The sequence below is a fragment of the Phyllostomus discolor genome, chromosome 1, assembly GCF_004126475.2.
Source record: "Phyllostomus discolor isolate MPI-MPIP mPhyDis1 chromosome 1, mPhyDis1.pri.v3, whole genome shotgun sequence".
NCBI lineage: Eukaryota > Metazoa > Chordata > Mammalia > Chiroptera > Phyllostomidae > Phyllostomus > Phyllostomus discolor.
The window spans coordinates 184,568,677-184,586,923 of NC_040903.2; the positions used below are offsets into that span (position 1 = coordinate 184,568,677).

Here is an 18,247-nt window from a genome sequence, read left to right on the forward strand (position 1 = left end):
TGCAGAAATATTTTTAGGAACTGATTCTAGAAATGATTGTGTTCAACTCTAGGTTAGGGACATTCTAGTTGCTCTGAATTTGAAAAATTTTTGTTTGTGCTGGTATATTGCCTTCCAGGAGTTGTGAGACTTCCCCCTGGTTGCTATGAAAATACTAGAGATCCCAGTGCTAACCCCTGGTTTTAGTGATGAAAAGATCTCATCTCAGGAACCTTGCAGTCCTGGGCAACCTGGGATACTCTACTATTCTTATTTTAGAGCAACAGCAACCTTAGAAATCATCCCTGCCAACCCCCTCAGTTTGTGACTGGGAAAACTGAGAAGCAGGTCAGAGCAGCAGCAAGTTGCAGAGTTACTGGGTGGCAGAGCCAGGATTGGAATGCCAGGCTGCTGACCTAACACAGCCTGAGATTTGTAAAATATCAAAAGCTACTTTGTTTTGTTATTTCCTTCTTTTAAATTTCCATTTAAGTACTTTTATTTCTGGCATTATAAGACTTGTGTGGCAGATCTGGTATTTTTTTTATGAGAGAAAAGATCTACTTAAGGATAGCTATGTTGTGCCTTTTATTTCTGTGATTGTAAGAATAAAGACATTAAATCATCAGATTTAGATGGTAAAAATCTGGTTTGATCATTTCTCAATACCAATTACTTTTAAATAACCTTTCCAGTGATTGACCATAGTTTTGATATCTTTTGATATTTTTATTGTCTTAGGTACAGAGTGATTTGGAAGCAAAGGTCAATTCTGTTACAGAATTACTGAATAAGTTACAGGAGACTGATAAGCAGTTACAACGTGTCACAGAGCAGCAAGCAAACATTCAGGACAAACATGAGAAGCGACACTGTCATGATCATGAGAAGCAAATGAATGTGTTTATGGAGCAGCACATTAGGCATCTTGAAAAACTACAGCAACAACAAATAGATATTCAGGTATCGATAACAAGGCCAGCATGTATTCCATGGTCTTTTAGCATTTGGATCTCTAAGCTAATACTCATTGATTATTGCAATAGTTTATTAGGTTGTAACAATTTTAGTTCTTAAACAATGATTGCTTGTTCATCATTTTTTCCCTCTATGTGGAAAACTCTGCACATTTTAGTTCAAATGTCAGTAGTTCTGTAAGACCTCTCGTTATAGTTGGCTTCTGCTTTTGTGATATGTCTCCTCACACCATTTTAAAAGTGCTATTTCACATTGTGATTATTTTTTACATCAGTGTCGCTTAGCCTGGGAATGTGCATCGCCGTCACTTAGAGAACTTTATAAAGATACATACACATGCTGTACCTCTCAGAGATGCTGAGACCACAGGTCTCAGATGGGGTCTGGGGATTGAAAGCTCTCTAAGCATTCTGATGCACACCTTTGGGTGAGAACCACTCAGTATACATTTTGCTTCTGTTTAGTGTCTTTGAATATGAGGCACTGAGCTATTATAAAAGGAAGTTATCCTCACAAAAAGCCAATAGTATAGTTTCTTATTTCTTGTGGAATTTCCAGGTCCTGGGATAGCACCCAGCATTCAGGTACTCAGTGTACTTTATTATTATGATTACTATTATTATTATATATTTTATTATTATCAAATGAGTAAATGACCAGCATTATAACTGCATTGGTTTTAATATACTTTTTTCTAATTAATGTGCAACTTTAAAACTTAAAAAATTAAATTTAAATATTATATTTAGAAGAATATACAAAAATAAATTTATTATAGCTTTTTATATTATCACAAAGTACCAGAAACACTAGTCTACTGTAATTTTTAAGACTTCTTGATGAGTTTGTCTTGAGTTTTCATGTGGTTTAAGATAGTATTTTTATTGGAATTATTATAGGCATACAAAATAAAGTTTTAGTAAGCATTCCATGCCTAACTAAAATTGAGTGCCTCATGTCATCTAGTGAGAGTCTGGGAGTGGGTCTGAGAGTTCTCTTAGTCTACAAATAACTATACTCTGAGCCTTGATTTCCTTACCTAGAAAATATTGTATATTTTTGTTCTGGACAAAATGAGATGGCACATTTGGAAGGCACTTTGATTTCTTAAAGAGAGGGTCCTATTTACCGTATGTCTGTTTGCCATTCATCCATCCTTCCATTAATAAACCCATAATTTATCGGCTTTCTGATTTTGGAAGAATTGGAATCTTTGCTAATTCAGTTGTTTTATTTATAAAGCTTATAATTACAGAGACAGTTGACCTGTCAATGACATACTAGGTTTATTGGTAGTTCATAAATGCTTAATGAATTGAAATTTATTGAGTCTCTCTCATCTGTTTTATGTAGTGAGATCGCTACACATTCATAAGAATTCTGTGAAACTGTGAATATTTTTAGGGTTTTTTTTACATGACATAAAACTCTTTTGAAATCAGTTTTATTAGGTAAAATACTTACACATTTCAGATATTTTAACAAATAGTGCTGAAAACAGTCAGCACTGTAGTTTCCACCTATACATAAGCACATATATTATTGCTGTTCCTAAGTATGGCTGCTGTTTGAGTGCTTGAAAGAAATGGTTTTTAATACTTTATTTTAAACAAAATCATTCAGAATATAAAAGATGAGATGTTTTGGTTTTAAGTTATATGGTTGAAGTAGAGGTCATCTCCTAGCCTGTAGCAGTGCCCCCTGAGCCATCTCTGAATTAGAAAGGAAGAAACTGAGGTTAAGAATGGTTAAATAAAATGATCAAGGTCACACCACAGAGCCAGGCTGCCTCCAGGCCTGTGGGATACTCTGTCCTTGTGGCATCGCTGTCACGGTGGGTGGTTGTGTGCAATGTACGTATTTTCATTGTTTATTAAACCTTATGAATTGTTTTAAGTCCTGTAATAAATCTCAACGCATTTTGTCATCTAACCCTTTCAAATAATATTTGAAATTAATAAAATAATTTTCTTCTAGACTCATTTCATTAGTGCTGCACTCAAGACTAGCAGTTTGCCGCCTGTCACTGTGCCTCCTCCTAGAGCAGTGGAAAACTCTTCTGTAAAACCAGACTATTCTAATCTTGGTGGCAGTGATTTATCTTCACACAACACACTTGGCTCCAGACAAGGTAAAAATAGGCAGTTCTTTCTGAATTAAAAATGTCAGCTATAAATTTCCTTTGTGGTGTATTATTAGGTTGTTGGTCATGTCTTTGTTTTATAAAATTAGTTCTTTTTGTAAGTCATGTAATTTTCAGGTCATTTGGAAATTTGATTATGTCCTACTTTATGGTTTTAAATTAATAAACTTTATATATTGTCAGAAGCACTTATAAATTTAGAAACATTTTATTTTACTTATTTAGTATCAAACATAATCAATTCTCCAGTTCTCTCACAAACAGAATATTTACTATTTTTCTTAAAGTTGTTAGAAGAGAAACCACCTGATATAATTATAAACTACTTCTAAGTAGTTCCAAAGAATTAATAATGTAAGTTTGTCTGTCTTAATGGGATTTTTAAAATTTCTTTATAATAACAAGAATACATAGCCTGTGTGTATTAAGCCTTTGGAATTTAAAATAAATGAATAAGTGTGTTCCAAATTATTGATATTTGAATAATAAATTAGTGAGAATCAAGCGTTATCCCTTTAATGATACACAGATCCATGTGGTACAATATCCACAGCATTTGATTTGTTAGAACATTATTGTAGTACATACATATTAAAGATTCCTTACAGTTGTTAGGTGCTTTATGTTTTACAATAAATGAGCAGTCCTTACAAAACTACTGGGGAGTAATGAGTCAATTTTTAAGTTGTGAGGGTAGGAAGATGAAGCACAGAAATGTTATGACTTGCCTGGTCAAGGTCATCTGGCTTCAACAGTAAAAGTGTCAGAGCTACTTCCAGAACTAAGATTTCATTAGGACCCAGCCATGTACTGTCTATAGAAGTAGACACTTGTTTTGTTTTGTTTTTTTAAGATTTTATTTATTTGTTTTTAGAGAGGGAAGGGAGGGAGAAAGAGAGAGAAACATCAATGTGTGGTTGCTGGGGGTCATGGCCTGCAACTCAGGCATGTGCTCTGATTGGTAATCGAACCTGCAATGCTTTGGTTCGCAGCCTGCACTCAATCCACTAAGATACGCCAGCTAGGGCAGAAGTAGACACTTGTTTTACACTCATTTGTGGAGAATTAGTTGTTCATAATTCTGTTATCTTCAGATTTGAATTTTAAAGGAAAAAGATGTTTGTTTTATTGATTATATGCAGAATTATTTTTTTGTGTGTATTTTAGTGACAGTAACAAAATTTTTTTAAATGGGCAAATTAAAAATTTAAATTAAACTATTTTTCTCTGATTTTTTTGTGGGCATACAACATTTTTATGTCCTTGTAGTTGTAGCATAAATATAACTTCATACTGCTTCTTTTCTTTTTTTTCCAAAGAGTTTGTTTATTCCTTTTTAGACAGAGGGGAAGGGAGAGAGGAGAGGGAAAGAAACATCAATATGTAGTTGCCTCATGTGCCCCCTACTGGGGACCTGGCGCACAGCCCAGGCATGAGCCCTGACTGGGACTTCAATGGGCGACCCTTTGCTTCTCAGGCTACTGGTAAATCCAGTGAGCCATACCAGCCAGGGTGATACTGCTTTTTTATTAGCATACCAAAAGTATTTCTCATATTTACATAATTATTTTCATAGTATTAACTTTTAATGACTAAAAGATACTCTGTTGAGTTTAGTACTTCCTATGCCTAGTGCCAGATGGTCTTATTAGTTTTTATTACCACGAGCAGTGTCTGGTTATGCTGCTTCCATCATAGCTTAGCGCTGAACAATACCATATTGATTTGTTTTATTTATTAGCTGTAAGTATGAAATATCTGTATTTCTTTTGATTTCTAGTGAGGATAAAGTTATTTATTTATTTATTTATTTTTCACTATTCCAACAAGTATTTATTGTTAGTTAAGCCAGGATTCAGGATCCCAGGGTGGGATATACCCAGGTCCCCATTCACCACCCTGGGAGAAGGATAGAAGACAGAGGACAGTTTGGGAGCAGCCAGTTCAGATCTTCCCAGGAAATCTGCCTTCTGCCCGGTGGTCATCCCAGGCCGACACCCAGAATACGGGGCAAAGGGACTTATACACATGCTGGTACCATTAGCACACGGAAATATCACCCCTTTTAGCAGTCATTGCCTTCTCACAGCGGTGAAAGTCCAGGTAGTTCTGCCAACAGTTTCTGGTCTGGTTCTGGTTGGGGAAACGGCTATCAAAAGGGGCAGTCTTGTAGTTCTTGATTTTGGTCTTGATGTCTTCTGCCATGCTGCTGACTCCTAAAGACCCCCCTGAAGCCACTCTGGATAAAGTTATTTTTTATACTTGGTAATAATTTGTATGTCCTGTATACTTTTGGTTTTATTTTTAAAATATGGGGAAGAATAACATTCTATAATTTATAGTTTTTTAAAGAGTAAAATTTATTTTCTTTTGAAGTACTTTCAAGAGAGGTTGAAGATACAGGTTTTGATAAGCAGAAATCTCCTTTGGAGACACCAGCACCTCGCAGGTTTGCTCCTATACCTGTTTCAAAGGATGATAAAATACCAAAGAAGGAAAATCCTGTGGAAGAAAAAGAAAATATGGAAATATCAGGTCATACAGGTAATAAAGCAATTATTATTAGCATACACTACTTTTATTAGACCTATATCATAGCAACTAAAATGGGCCCTCTGTTTTTAATATTTTTCTTTAGATGGTCCTGGGCAAATCAAACTTCTTTAGATTCTTTGTAGAAGGAGTTAGAGATATACACTATGATTATATTATGATTGTCTTCTACAGGTTATTACTTAAACCTTTAATGAACAAATTTTGCTTTTAATAAATAAAAAATAATGCTTTACTGATCGTTTTAGAGAATGTTTTCTTATGTTTTTAGGTATGAATTTCAATAATATAACTCAGAAATTTAACATTAATTACTGTGTTCAGTTGGAAAAAGTGTTCATATATTAATTAACTTTGACCTGAAATAATTAAGACCCTTAACTATAGTCCTTCTAGTAAAAGTAAGTGAAAATGTTAAGTATAAGCTTTTATTCTTGGAATTATTTAATTTTTTTTGAAAATCCTTACCCAAGGACATTTTTTCAATGATTTTAGAGAGAGGGAGGAAGGAAGGGACAGAGAGACACACGCAGAGGGAAACATCAGTGTGAGAGAGGAACATCAATTGGTTGCCTTCTTATATGTACCCTGACTCAAGATGGAACCTATATCCTGTGTCTGTGCCCTGATGGGAATCAAACCCGTGAGCTCTTGGTCTGTGGGGATGATGCTCCAACCTGAGCCATACCAGCCAGGGCAATTCTTGGTACTCTTTAAATGCATTTAAGTCTTGTCTTGGACACATTTAAAGAGTTTTAAGGAATTTAAAAAATAAAATGTTTTAAAAACCAAATTCACTACATAAAAGTTATGTAGTTTCATTAAAGATGAGGCTAAAGAGAAGATTCAACTAATAGTTGCTATGAAGAAAAACTTTTCTTTCAAATTCATTTTTTCTGTAATGGAAATAAATTCAGGCCTAAACTTATACCCATAGTTTTCATGAGTTATAAAATTTAGTTTAATTTGATAAGTATATTTATAACCTACATCACAGAGTGAATTGAGTTGATCATCACCATAAGAAGCTTATTTAGTATAAATGTGTGAGATGGTATAAAAAAGATGAATGAAGTAGTACTTGAAAAATGATACTGTATTTCTCTTATTATAGGAACCATAAGACTATTGGAACAAATTTTGAATAATCAAGATTCTTTGACAAGAATAAGTGAATCTTCAGACAAAACCTCACTAAGTAGGTCAAAAATAAGTTGGAATCCTGAGAGGAGAGACAGGTAAAAACAAGAGATTGGAATAAAAGCTAGATTTTATAGAGCTTTGTTCACATTTCTAAAATTTCTTTAAGAATCTTAATAAATTTTCAACACTGCTTTTTAAAATTATCTTAGATCTAGTTGCTGTATTCTGCTGTTAACGTATCTTCCCCCATTTCTATAATGTAGTTACAAAATGAACATACCTAATTTTCTCAAAATGCAGATCATTAATTTCTAATGAATGCATGTTACTCATTTCTGATGAAATGGTATCTTAGATTTGCTTCAAAAATAATCCATGGTAGAGTATAGGAAACAGGGTTGGAAGTATAAATGAAACGAAGGCAGCCAGGAGTTAGTGATCACTGTGGTTAAATAAGGGTATATATGTAAGTCATTACAGTATTCTTTCTGCTTTGATGTGTGTTTGAAATTTTACATGAAAAACATTTTAAATCAAATAAATCTAGGCCATCATAATTTTATTTATTTATCTTGAATGTAATAAAAACAGTAGTGATAAAAACTAAATGAGCCATATTCTGAGTAATGTCATGTGGAGAAATTGTATTAGTTTGGCCAAAAAGTTCTTACGGCGTTTTTTCTGTAAAATAAAAGACACATTTTTCATTTTCACCAATAACTTTGTTGATTTGGATATTTTGAGTATGTTGGCTATCTCCTGCTTTTGTCTTCTAGTGGGTAGAGGCCAGGGGTGCTGCTAAACATCTTCCAGTGCATAAGACAGCCCCACAGCAAAGAATAATTTGGCCAAAATGTCAGTAGTACCAAGAAACTTCTCAGACCACTTTTGACATGTTCAGTGAGTCACAGCACCTTCTCCATACACTGCACAAATCTTTTTTTTTTTTTTTTTGCATTTCAGTTGAGTTTTTACCTTTCTTAAAATAATAAGGCGTAACATGCTGAAAATGGTGCATATCTTCTTCCATCCTCAGTATTAAAATGGCTGCACAAAAATTCACCAATTTTGATTAAAAAAAGTTTTTAAATGCACACTGATATGACAGCTGTCACAATACAATCTAACAAAATTGTTTTCAATGAAGTTAAAGATAAATAAGCACTACTAGAGCCATCTTCTGGGAAAATACTAAACAAACTTTTTGGCCAACCCAATACATTTTAGTCCATTCATATTTAATGTAATTATTGATACAGTAAGGTTTATGTCTGCCATGTGCTATATGTTTCTGTATGTCTGAGGTCTTCTTTTATTTCACCTTTCCAACATAAAGGCTTCTTTTGTATTAAATAGGTATTTTCTAGCATAACATTTTAATTCCTTTGTTTTGTTTACTGTATTTTTTGAGTTATTTTCTTAGTGGTTACTATAGGGATTACAATTAACTTTTAAATTAAAACAATCTAGTTAGGATTAATACTAATCCAATAGGATTCAAAAATTTTGCTCCAGTATAGCTTTATTTCCTCCCCCTTTCTTTTTGCTATTATTATCTTACAAATTACATCTTTATAAACCCTTCTGTACAGTTTGGTAATTATTGCTTTATGAAGTTGTCTTTTATTTTATTTTATGGTATAAAGATTTTATTTAGTTTTTAGAGGGGAAGGGGAGAGAGAATGAGAGGGAGCGAAACATCAATGTGTGGTTGCCTCTCATGTGCCCCCTACTGGGGGCCTGGCCCACAACCCAGACATGTGCCCTAACTGGGAATTGAACTGGTGACCCTCTGATTTGCAGGCCAGTGAGCCACACCAGCCAGAGCCACACCAGCCAGAGCTGTAGTTGTCCTTTAAATTGGATAGGAGAAGAAAAAGGTTATAAATAAAATTGTATTTTATACTTTCATTTTACCTTTATAAGTTAACCTTTACCAGTACTCTTTATTTCTTTACATGGATTCAAGTTAGTGCCTACTGCCCTTTTATTCCATTCTGAGGGATTTCCTCTAGTATTTCATGTAGGGTAGATTTGCTAGTGATGAATTCTCTCAGTTTGTTTATCTAGAAATGTCTTAATTTCTTTCTTTTTTTAATTTCTGAAGAATAGGTTTTCTGGATATAGAATTTTTGGTTGAGTTTCTTTTTCTTTCAATGCTTTGAAAATGTCATCTGACTGCCTTCTGGACTCTGTGGTTTATGATGAGAAGTAAAGTGTTAATCTTACTGAGGAACCTTTGTATATGATGAAGCATTTTTGTCTTGCTGCTTTCAAGATTCTTCCTTTGTCTTAGGCTTTTGACAGTTTGACTATGATGTGTCTAAGTATGGATCTCTGAGATCATTCTACTTGAAGTTAGTTGAGCTTTTTGATGAGTGGATTAATATTCGCTGAATTTGGGGAGTTTGGACCATTATTTTCTTATATAGTGAAATGATACACATGACCTTTCTCTTCTGTCCTAGAACTATGTTGTATTTTGGTATACTTGCTAATGTCCCACAATTCTCTGAGGCTCTTAATTTCCTTTCATTCTTTTTTTTCTTCTTTGTTTTTCAGTCTGGATAATCTCAGTTAATTTATCTTTAAGTTTACAGATCCTTTCTTTTGTCAGCTCAAGTACACTGTTTAGTCTGCCTAGTGAATTTTACATTTCAGTTATTGTGCTTTCAACTCCAGAATTTGTTTTTCTTTTTAGTAGTTTCTGTTTTTATTGCTGTTCTTTGTGTGCTGAGACTTCATTCTTATGCTTTAATTTTTGAACATGCTTTCCTGTAGTAATAGCTGACCTATAGTCTTTGTCTAATAAGTCCAGTGCCAGGGGTTCCTTGAGGACAGACTGTATTGATTATCTTTTTCCTGGTGTCTGAACTGATCCAACTTTCCTGTTTCTCTGTGTTCTCAAAACTTATTGTTGAAAATTAGACATTTAAAATAACCCAATGTGGCAACTCAGGAAATTAGATTCTTTCCCAACCCTCCCCCGGGGATTTGTTGTTCTTCATGCTCTTTCTTGGGCTAATTCTGCAAAATCTACATTCTTTTTTCTTTTCTTATCCATTTCCCAACCCTTCTCTCTTTTTAAAAAATATATTTTATTAGTTACGCTATTACAGTTGTCCCATTCCCCCCCTTCATTCCCCTCTACCCTGCACATGCCCTCCCACCCACATTCCCCGCCTTTAGTTCATGTCCATGTGTCATAAATTCTTTAGCTTCTACATTTCCCATACTATTCGTGCTCTCCCCCTGTCTATTTTCCCCCTACCATCTATGCTACTTATTCTCTGTACCTTTTCCCCTATTTCCTTCTCCCACTCCCCTGTTGCTATCCCTCCATGTGCTCTCCATTTCTGTGGTTCTGTTCCTGTTCTATTTGTTTGCTTGTTTTGCTTTTGTTTTAGGTGTGGTTATTAACTGTGAGTTTGCTGTCTTTTTACTGTTCATATTTTTTTATCTTCTTTTTCTTAGATAAGTCCCTTTAACATTTCATATAATAAAGGCTTGGTGCTGATGAACTCTTTTAACTTGACCTTATCTGAGAAGTGCTGTACCTGCCCTTCATTCTAAATGAAAGCTTTGCTGGATAGAGAAATCTTGGATGTAGGTCCGTGCCTTTCATGACTTGGAATACTTCTTTCCAGCCTCTTCTTGCCTTTAAGATCTCTTTTGAGAAATCAGCTGACAGTTTTATGGGCACTCCTTTGTAGTCTCTTTTTCTGTCTCTTTTTCTCTTGCTGCTTTTAAGATTCTCTCCTTCTCTTTAATCTTGGCTAATGTAATTATGATGTGCCTTGGTGTGTTCCTCCTTGGGTCCAACTTCTTTGGGACTTTCCAAGCTTCCTGGACTTCCTGAAAATCCATTTCCTGTGTGAGATTGGGGAAGTTCTCCTTTATTATTTGTTCAAATAAGCTTTCCACTTGTTGCTCTTCATCTTCTCCTTCTGGTACCCCAGTATGGATGAATGGTTGTCAGACTTCTGTACAGTTCAATTTTCTGCCTGTTCTGTTTTTTTTGTTTGTTTGTTTCTAAATTTTTCTCGTCCTTAATTTTGGTTGTGTGAGGAGGCACAGTGTGTCCACCTACGCCCCCATCTTGACTAGAAGTCCCTCCAAATCTGCATTCTTTATCATGTGCAGCAAGCCTGTTTGGTTAACTAAAGTCTGTTAATGTTTGGAAAGAGATTTCCTAGCTACCTTGAATGGAAGTCTCCCTCTAGTACATGCAAAAAATGGAAATTAGACCACCAACCTACAGCATACACCAGAATAAACTCAAAATGGGTAAAAGACCTAAATATAAATCATGCTACCATAAAAGTCCTAGGAGAAAACACGGGCAGTAAAATTTCAGATATCCCATGTAGCAATATTTTTGCCAATATATCTCCTAGGGCAAGGGAAATAAAGGAAAAAAATAAACAAATGCAACTATATCAAATTAAAAATCTTCTGCATGCCTAAAGAAACCATCATCAAAATGAAAAGGGAACCATCTGTATGGGAAAATATATATGGTAATGATTCATTGGACAAGGGTTTAAGCTCCAAAGTATATAAAGAATTTACATGACTCAACACCAGGAAGACAAACAATTAAAAAAATGGGCAAAGGTCCTCAATAGACACTTCTCCAAGGAGGACACACAGATGGCCCAGAGACATATGAAAAGATGCTCAACATCACTAGCCATCAAAGATGCAAATTAAAATCACAATGAGATACCACCTCACACCGGTCAGAATGGCCATCATCAATAAGTCAACAAACAAGTGCTGGTGAGGGTGTGGAGGAAAGGGAACCCTAGTGCACTGTTGGTGGGAATGCAGACTGGTGCAGCCACTGTGAAAAACAGTATGGAATTTCTTCAAAAAATTAAAAATGGAACTGCCTTTTACCTAGCAATTCCACTGCTGAGAACATACCCTAAGAATCCCGAATCACCAGTTCAAAAGAACTTACTCACCTGCACCCCAATGTTCATAATAGTGCTATTTACAGTAGCCAAGTGCTGGAAACAGCCTAAGTGCACATCAGTACATGAGTGGATCAAAAAACTGTGGTACATTTACACAGTGGAATACTATGCAGCAGAAAGAAGGAAGGAGCTCCTACCCTTTGCAACAGCATAGATGGAACTACAGTGAAATAAGTGAAATAAGCCAGTTGCTGGAAGACAAATACCGTATGATCTCACTTATAAGAGGAATCTAATGAACAAAAAATAAACTAATGAGCAAAATAGAACCAGAGGCATGGAAACATGGAACAGACTGACAGTATCCAAAAGGGAGGGGAGATAATGATGGAAAGAAGGGGAAAGGTAATCAAAGAACATGTACAAATGACCCATGGACATGGACAATGGTGTAGGGATTGCCTTCGGGAGCTGGGGTGGGCTGGGCGCAGGAGGGCAAAGGGGGAAAAATTGGGACAAATGTAATAGAATAGCAATAAAAAAAAAGCAGAGTCCCCCTATAAAAAAAGTCTCCCTCTCTTGCCAAGCAGTTTGTGTGTGTGTGTGTTGGGGCACACCTTCAATAGTCTGGCAGTCTCCATTAACCTTAACTTCATACTTGCAGAGCCTCGGGTCAGCTAGAGGTGAGAGATGAGTCTTTTCTCAGGTCTTTCTTGGGCATGCACGTGCACGTGACCTTCTAGATTTCCAGTAGTTTATTGGAACTTTTCAAAGCTACACAATGGACATCTCACTACTCAGATTTTTAGTTTATTGCCAACCCTTTTATTTGCCTCAACTGATATGGCTACCTCAGGCAGCTAAGATGTGAAACAGTTGCCACTGTTTTTGAAAAATGACCTAGGGATAGGGTTTCTCACTGAACTAGCTCTGAGTCAAGTCAAATAAGGAGAATCCTTGTGAATGGGACTTTCTGAGGCGCTTCAAACCTGTTCTGCCCTTTTCAGTTGTTCCAAGGCTTTTGGGAAAGGGCAGTGGGAATGGAGCAGGTTACAAATGCCACAAATCTTCCTGTTCTCACCGAGAATCAGCCATTTTCTTGATTAATGTTTTCTGCATTTTGCAAGCCTTTGTTTAATTTCCTGAGTTCTGAAAAAGTTGTTCTGACCATTTTGGATCTCATTCTCTTTGCTGTTATGCAGAAGAGGATTTTTAGAGGTTCTTACTCAACCATTCTGAGAGTGCATCTGCATTTTAGCTTCTTCAAAGTAAAACCTTTCTCTGCTTTTTTCCTATTATACGTAAACCAGTCTGATCTGCATAATTTTGTCTTGTGTCACTCTGTGTTATATGTGTTTAATCATATAATTGACTAATTTCATTGTACACTTTTAATAGGACACCATGTAGAATTCATATAATTAAAATGTATCAAATATTTATGTATTCAAATATTTTCTGGATTTATGACAATTCAGCAAACTTTATTTTTAAATCTTTTACAGCAATGATTCTCTATTCTCTCAAAGATTTCCTTCATATGAGGAACTAGGAACAGCTAAAGTGACTGGGCAAAAGTCTGATAACATTCTTCATAATTGTGGCCAAAAAAGGAAAGAAACAAACAGCATACCCCAGGTAAAGGGGCAACAGGATATTAAAATTGATGATTAGTAAAGGTAAAAATGGTGAAGAAATAGAAAAGTTATCAAGACAAAAAGCAAGAGTGAAGATGAAGACAAAGCACTGCAGAGAGATGTGTCAGTGCAGTCTGTTCTCTTCACAGAGTTTTTCTGGAAACCCTCACCAAGTAGCTTCTACTTCCTGTTGCTAGGCTAGGATGCTAGGACAGAGCCACATTGCCCCCTCTGGCCATTTACATTTTCTGTTGGAGAAGAAGGAAGGGGAGAGAGAACTGTGGGTGGCCCTTGTTTATACAGTTCACAATGTCTGCCATGCCTAGCTAGAGCCAGCTTTCGCACTTTTTTTTTTTTTTTAAGCTTTCTTCACCAGATATAATTGTTATTGGCCACTGAACTGCCTACCACCAGTCCATACTTCTCAGCCCAATTTCACTTAACATCCATATTAGTACTTCTAAATGGAAAGAAAACTACACTGCCAAGTATTCTTTTAGAGCTCTTAAATTTCACAAGTTGAGTCCTTAGAATATATTGGCATAGTATATGGCCCAAAGTAGAATAATAGCACTTGTCTGGATTAAAATAATTAATGAGTTTTACAAGGTGACATTTTTCCTTTCTTTTAAGCCAACAGAATCGCTGATTATGTCAAGGCTTGTTGATCTTCCACAGAATGCCACTAAGCTTCAAACAACCAGTACAAGATCCATACTGAAAGAAGCTGAGAAGATTTTGAGAGGAGTACAAAACAATAAAAAACTACTTGAAGAAAACCTGGAAGCTATTGTTCGTGCAAAGGATGGAACTGCTATGTATTCGTTTATCAATGCTCTGTCTAGTGACCGGTAAGACAGGGTATTGATAGCCCACAGTTATTTTTGAAACCACCAGTTTACAGCTTTTCTTAAATTTTTTTCTAAACGTTTTATTTTGTGCTAAGTGTTTTAATGTTTAGAAAAGGTTCTTTACTGACTTTGGTATAGGATTATGCTGGAGTTGAATTTGGATCTATACATATCACTTTTACAAATGTGAATTTTCCCTTTAATTTTGTTTGTCTCTTTGGTACCAATCTTCTAGGCAGAAAACTGTACTCGAACAACCATAAAATTCAACAGTATTTAATTAAAAAAAAAGAAATGAACATAAATATTGAAAAAAGTTTTCTAGGATCTACATGTGCTTTCCAAACATCCTTCAAACATTTGATGAAAACTAATATTATTGTTTTTTTTCTTTTCAGATGAAGGATATTGGGCTACCAATAGGTTCAAAACTATATAAGAGATCTGCTCCAGGTTCTGTTCTCAGAACATTAAATAATAATTTAAGAATATTATTATTCTCTTTTGTAGAGAGATGTCAGAGAAGATTCGAATCAAAAAGACAGTGGATGAATGGATTAAAACTATTTCTGCAGAAATTCAGGTAGATTTTAGAAAAAACAGAACCAAGTTAATTCTCAGAGGATAATTTTTTCCAGTTTATAAGTATTATACTTATTCTCAAAATATTCCTTATATACCTATAAGTCCACTTATAATTCTTAATTTCACTCTGTCATTATATTTATTTAGTAATATGTATCATTTTACTTAAGTGCGTTATCTTATAAATTGTTGTGCGTGGGTCACTGGCCAGCAGTGACCACGGAACGCTGTGGATGGCTCGCCGAAAAACACGCGAGAAACAAACATGCACAGAGACAAACTGGTTTCTGTGGGGAAGTAGGGACGAAATGGCCACCCCCCCTAGTGGGGAACGCACTGATTTACCATCCATACCTGCTTTTATTGGGCTCATTTTGCATAACAATTCAGGTAAAGTACAGTACTTATCAGGGGGAAGTAAGGAACTATAGAAAACAAGGAACTCTGCTGGTCTATTGAGTCGGGATCAAAGAGCTGTAAGACTTTGAGGAACAAACTAACTTCCTCCTTGGGCCCTCTCATTCAACTGAGAGCATTCTAAACAAAGAAGGTTTCACAGTAATTTACATATTCTTTCTTAGGCCTGATCACTCGGGGAATCCGCCCTTTTCAGCACAGAGCTACACCACCCTGTCATTGTTTCAGGCTTAGCTGGAGCAAGGGAACTAAGGCAATAAGGAGATTTTCTCCCAGACGATGAGAACTCAGGCTATGTCAAAGCTGAGGAGCAAGGGTCCATCACCCCCTTTTGCTGCAGCCCCCCAAATCCTTCTTTTGGGGGGCCTCCCAAAGTGATCGTGCCTGTCTTAGGTCGTTCCCCCCGTGGGGAATCTTACCCGTCTTTGGCTAACCGACCAAGCTTTGGGGGGTTCAGTTATGAATAAAGCAGCAGAAGCAGCATTCCTGCCAGGGAGATAAGCTTTTGTCTCCTTGCTGGCTTACGGTTCCAAGGGCGTTCCCTTAGCCTTAGCCTAGGTGGGGGTTTCAGCTTCTGATACCAGTCAGGGCGGTTCCCAACAATAAATTATTCTGTGTCTCTTGTCTGGCAAATTGTAGAATATGAGTATTTGAAAGAAAATCTAGCAAAAGTGTTTAGAAAAAAAAGAAGTATACTTACAAAAATGTTTCAAAATAGAAGATTTAGAAGCATTGGCTTATCAAAGTAAAAAACACCAAAGTTGTTTGAAAGGAAAATACTTATAAGATTTGTAAGGTGGAAAAACTTAGGCAGATGGTAAAACTGCCAGTTTCTCACATTCACAGCATGTCTTTAGACATTAGCATTGCAAAAATTGAAGAGAGTTATTTTTTATTTTTAATTTTTTAAATTCAAATTTATTGGGATGACATTGGTTAATGAAATATAGGTTTCAGGTGTGCAATTCTATAATACATCATTTCTATATGCATTTTGTGTTCACCACCTGAAGTCAAATCTAGGAGAGCTATTTTTATCAGGGAGTCAGTACTTTAAAGGAAATTCTTAAAATTTTATATATTTGAAAGAGCAGAGCCTGAATAGGTAGCCCTATTATTTTTTTCTTGGGGTACAAGTATTTTTTCCCTGACTGTAAGGTGTATATATGTGTTTATACACAGTGGTAGCAAAAAAAGTGTCAGTTCGGCTTCCACAGCAATAAATATTGAAATATACTTTTATACTTTATTGTTTAAGAATATGAGCATAAATTAATATTTCTAATGTAGTTGTTAAGAATTTGTGGTAGCTACTAGGTGATGTACCAGAAAAAAGCTGGACTAAGAGTCAGAAGACTTGGAGACCAGCTCTAGTTCTGCAGACAGTTAGCAATGTATGTCACTCTATTACTGTGGATTCTATACAAAATATATTTGTTTAACCCTTGAAGCAGTTTTCATTTATAAATATTTCAGAGTTTTATTACAAAGTTGTTCACTCTTTTGGAAACTTGTTTTTTCATTTAATTTTTGAGCAGTTTCTACAGTCATACGGTTCAGTCACCACAAAGTATAAAGAGGTCTATAGTGAAACGCTGCCCTCCTGCTGCTTCCCCTCATCTATTTCTCACTCACCCTGCTCCTTAAGACACCAGTATGTTTTGGTTTTCGTTCATTCTTTCTGAGAATTTTCATATGTAAGCCAATATCGTTTATTTATAAGGCATTTAAAACTGCTAAATGATATTTTTATAGTAGAAGAAAATAAATTCTATTACTTTTGATGTAAAAGCATTACTGCTTGGATAGATTTCAAGTTATTTTAATTTTTGTTTTTTTAAGGATGAACTGACGAAAAAAGATAATGAACAAAAGAGATTTGATCAGAAGAATCAAAGGACCAAGAAAGCTCCTAATATGATTAAAGATTTTAAAACCAATAAACAAGACAAAATAGTAAATAATTATGTGATTCCAAGAAAACATTGTCAAAAACAAAAAGAGGAGCATTTTAAAAATCCACCTGTGAGGACCATGCCTGCCTCAAGCTTACAGAAAGAAAGAAAAGAAGTAAGAAACTACTCTGGTTTTGTGGCATAAATGTTGCATTAAAGCTGATTATTTTCTCTTTCTTAAAAATACTTTATTTATTTATTTTTAGACAGAGAGGAAAGGAGGGAGAAAAACAGGGAGAGAAGTATCATTGTTTGGTTGCTTCTCGCATGCCTCACACCAGGGAACCTGGCCTGCAACCCAGGCATGTGCCCTGATTGGGAATCGAACTGGCAACACTTTGGTTTGCAGGCCAGCACTCAATCCACTAAGCCACACCAGCCAGGGCTGATTATTTTCTTAAAAGATACAAATAATGAAGTGAATATTAAAATGTTAGGATTATACAAATGTAAATTAATTTTAAACTGTTGATCTTAAGGGTTTTAGATATCTATAATATAGAAATCATTGCATAAAATACATAATTGCTTCCTTCTGAGATCTCATACTGACAACCATAGTATTTTATTTATAGCAGGTATATCTAGAGATCATCTAGTCCACAAATTAGTAGTTCATGGTATTCCAAATTGTATTTCATCCTGTGTTGACACAGACACCAGCCCACAGTGTCCGTGGTGTCATGGATGAGACATGAGACATTCACACAGACTACCGAGTCCTGTGTGGAAGAAGAGGGACGGCCTGGCTACCCTCTCAAGGGGAGGGCGCCTCGGAGCAGCCTGGCCTCTCTCTCAAAGGAGAGTGCCCCGATCCTCCCTTTACAGGGTTTTTATTGGGTTCCAATTTGCACAGGAATACAGGTAAAGTTCATCAATCACTGTCAGGCAGTAAGGATCAAACAACAGATAATGTTCAAAGAACTAAAAAGGGCTTCCCACTGAGTTGGGGTCTTATCACCTAAAAAACTACAGAACTTGAGGAGCTAAATTCATTTCCTGCCCGGGCCTTCATAATCTAATTAAGAGCATCCTCAGCAAGCAGGTTTCACAGGAATTTACATATTCCTTTTTCAGGTCCGAT

General features: G+C 35.7%; 1 protein-coding gene and 1 pseudogene across 11 annotated transcripts in view; one reads left to right on the forward strand and one right to left on the reverse strand.

Annotated features, from left to right (window-relative positions):
- The window catches only part of KIAA0586 (KIAA0586 ortholog), a 93,407-nt gene that overhangs the window by 12,418 nt on the left and 62,742 nt on the right, over nucleotides 1-18,247 (forward strand). For 8 of the 11 annotated variants that reach the window (XR_004899565.1, XM_036010433.1, XM_036010421.1 and 5 more), the window contains 8 exons: nucleotides 721-942; nucleotides 2,935-3,088; nucleotides 5,477-5,644; nucleotides 6,768-6,891; nucleotides 13,224-13,356; nucleotides 13,989-14,206; nucleotides 14,717-14,789; nucleotides 17,051-17,278. Coding sequence is in view for 10 of the 11 variants with exons in the window: in XM_036010433.1 (XP_035866326.1) it covers nucleotides 721-942; nucleotides 2,935-3,088; nucleotides 5,477-5,644; nucleotides 6,768-6,891; nucleotides 13,224-13,356; nucleotides 13,989-14,206; nucleotides 14,717-14,789; nucleotides 17,051-17,278 (1,320 nt within the window). In the remaining variant the exon portion in view is untranslated. The remainder of the gene's footprint in view (nucleotides 1-720; nucleotides 943-2,934; nucleotides 3,089-5,476; nucleotides 5,645-6,767; nucleotides 6,892-13,223; nucleotides 13,357-13,988; nucleotides 14,207-14,716; nucleotides 14,790-17,050; nucleotides 17,279-18,247) is intronic. The other 3 variants (XM_028505641.2, XM_036010409.1, XM_028505638.2) reach the window with 2 other exon arrangements.
- LOC114491586 lies at nucleotides 5,030-5,334 on the reverse strand (annotated as a pseudogene).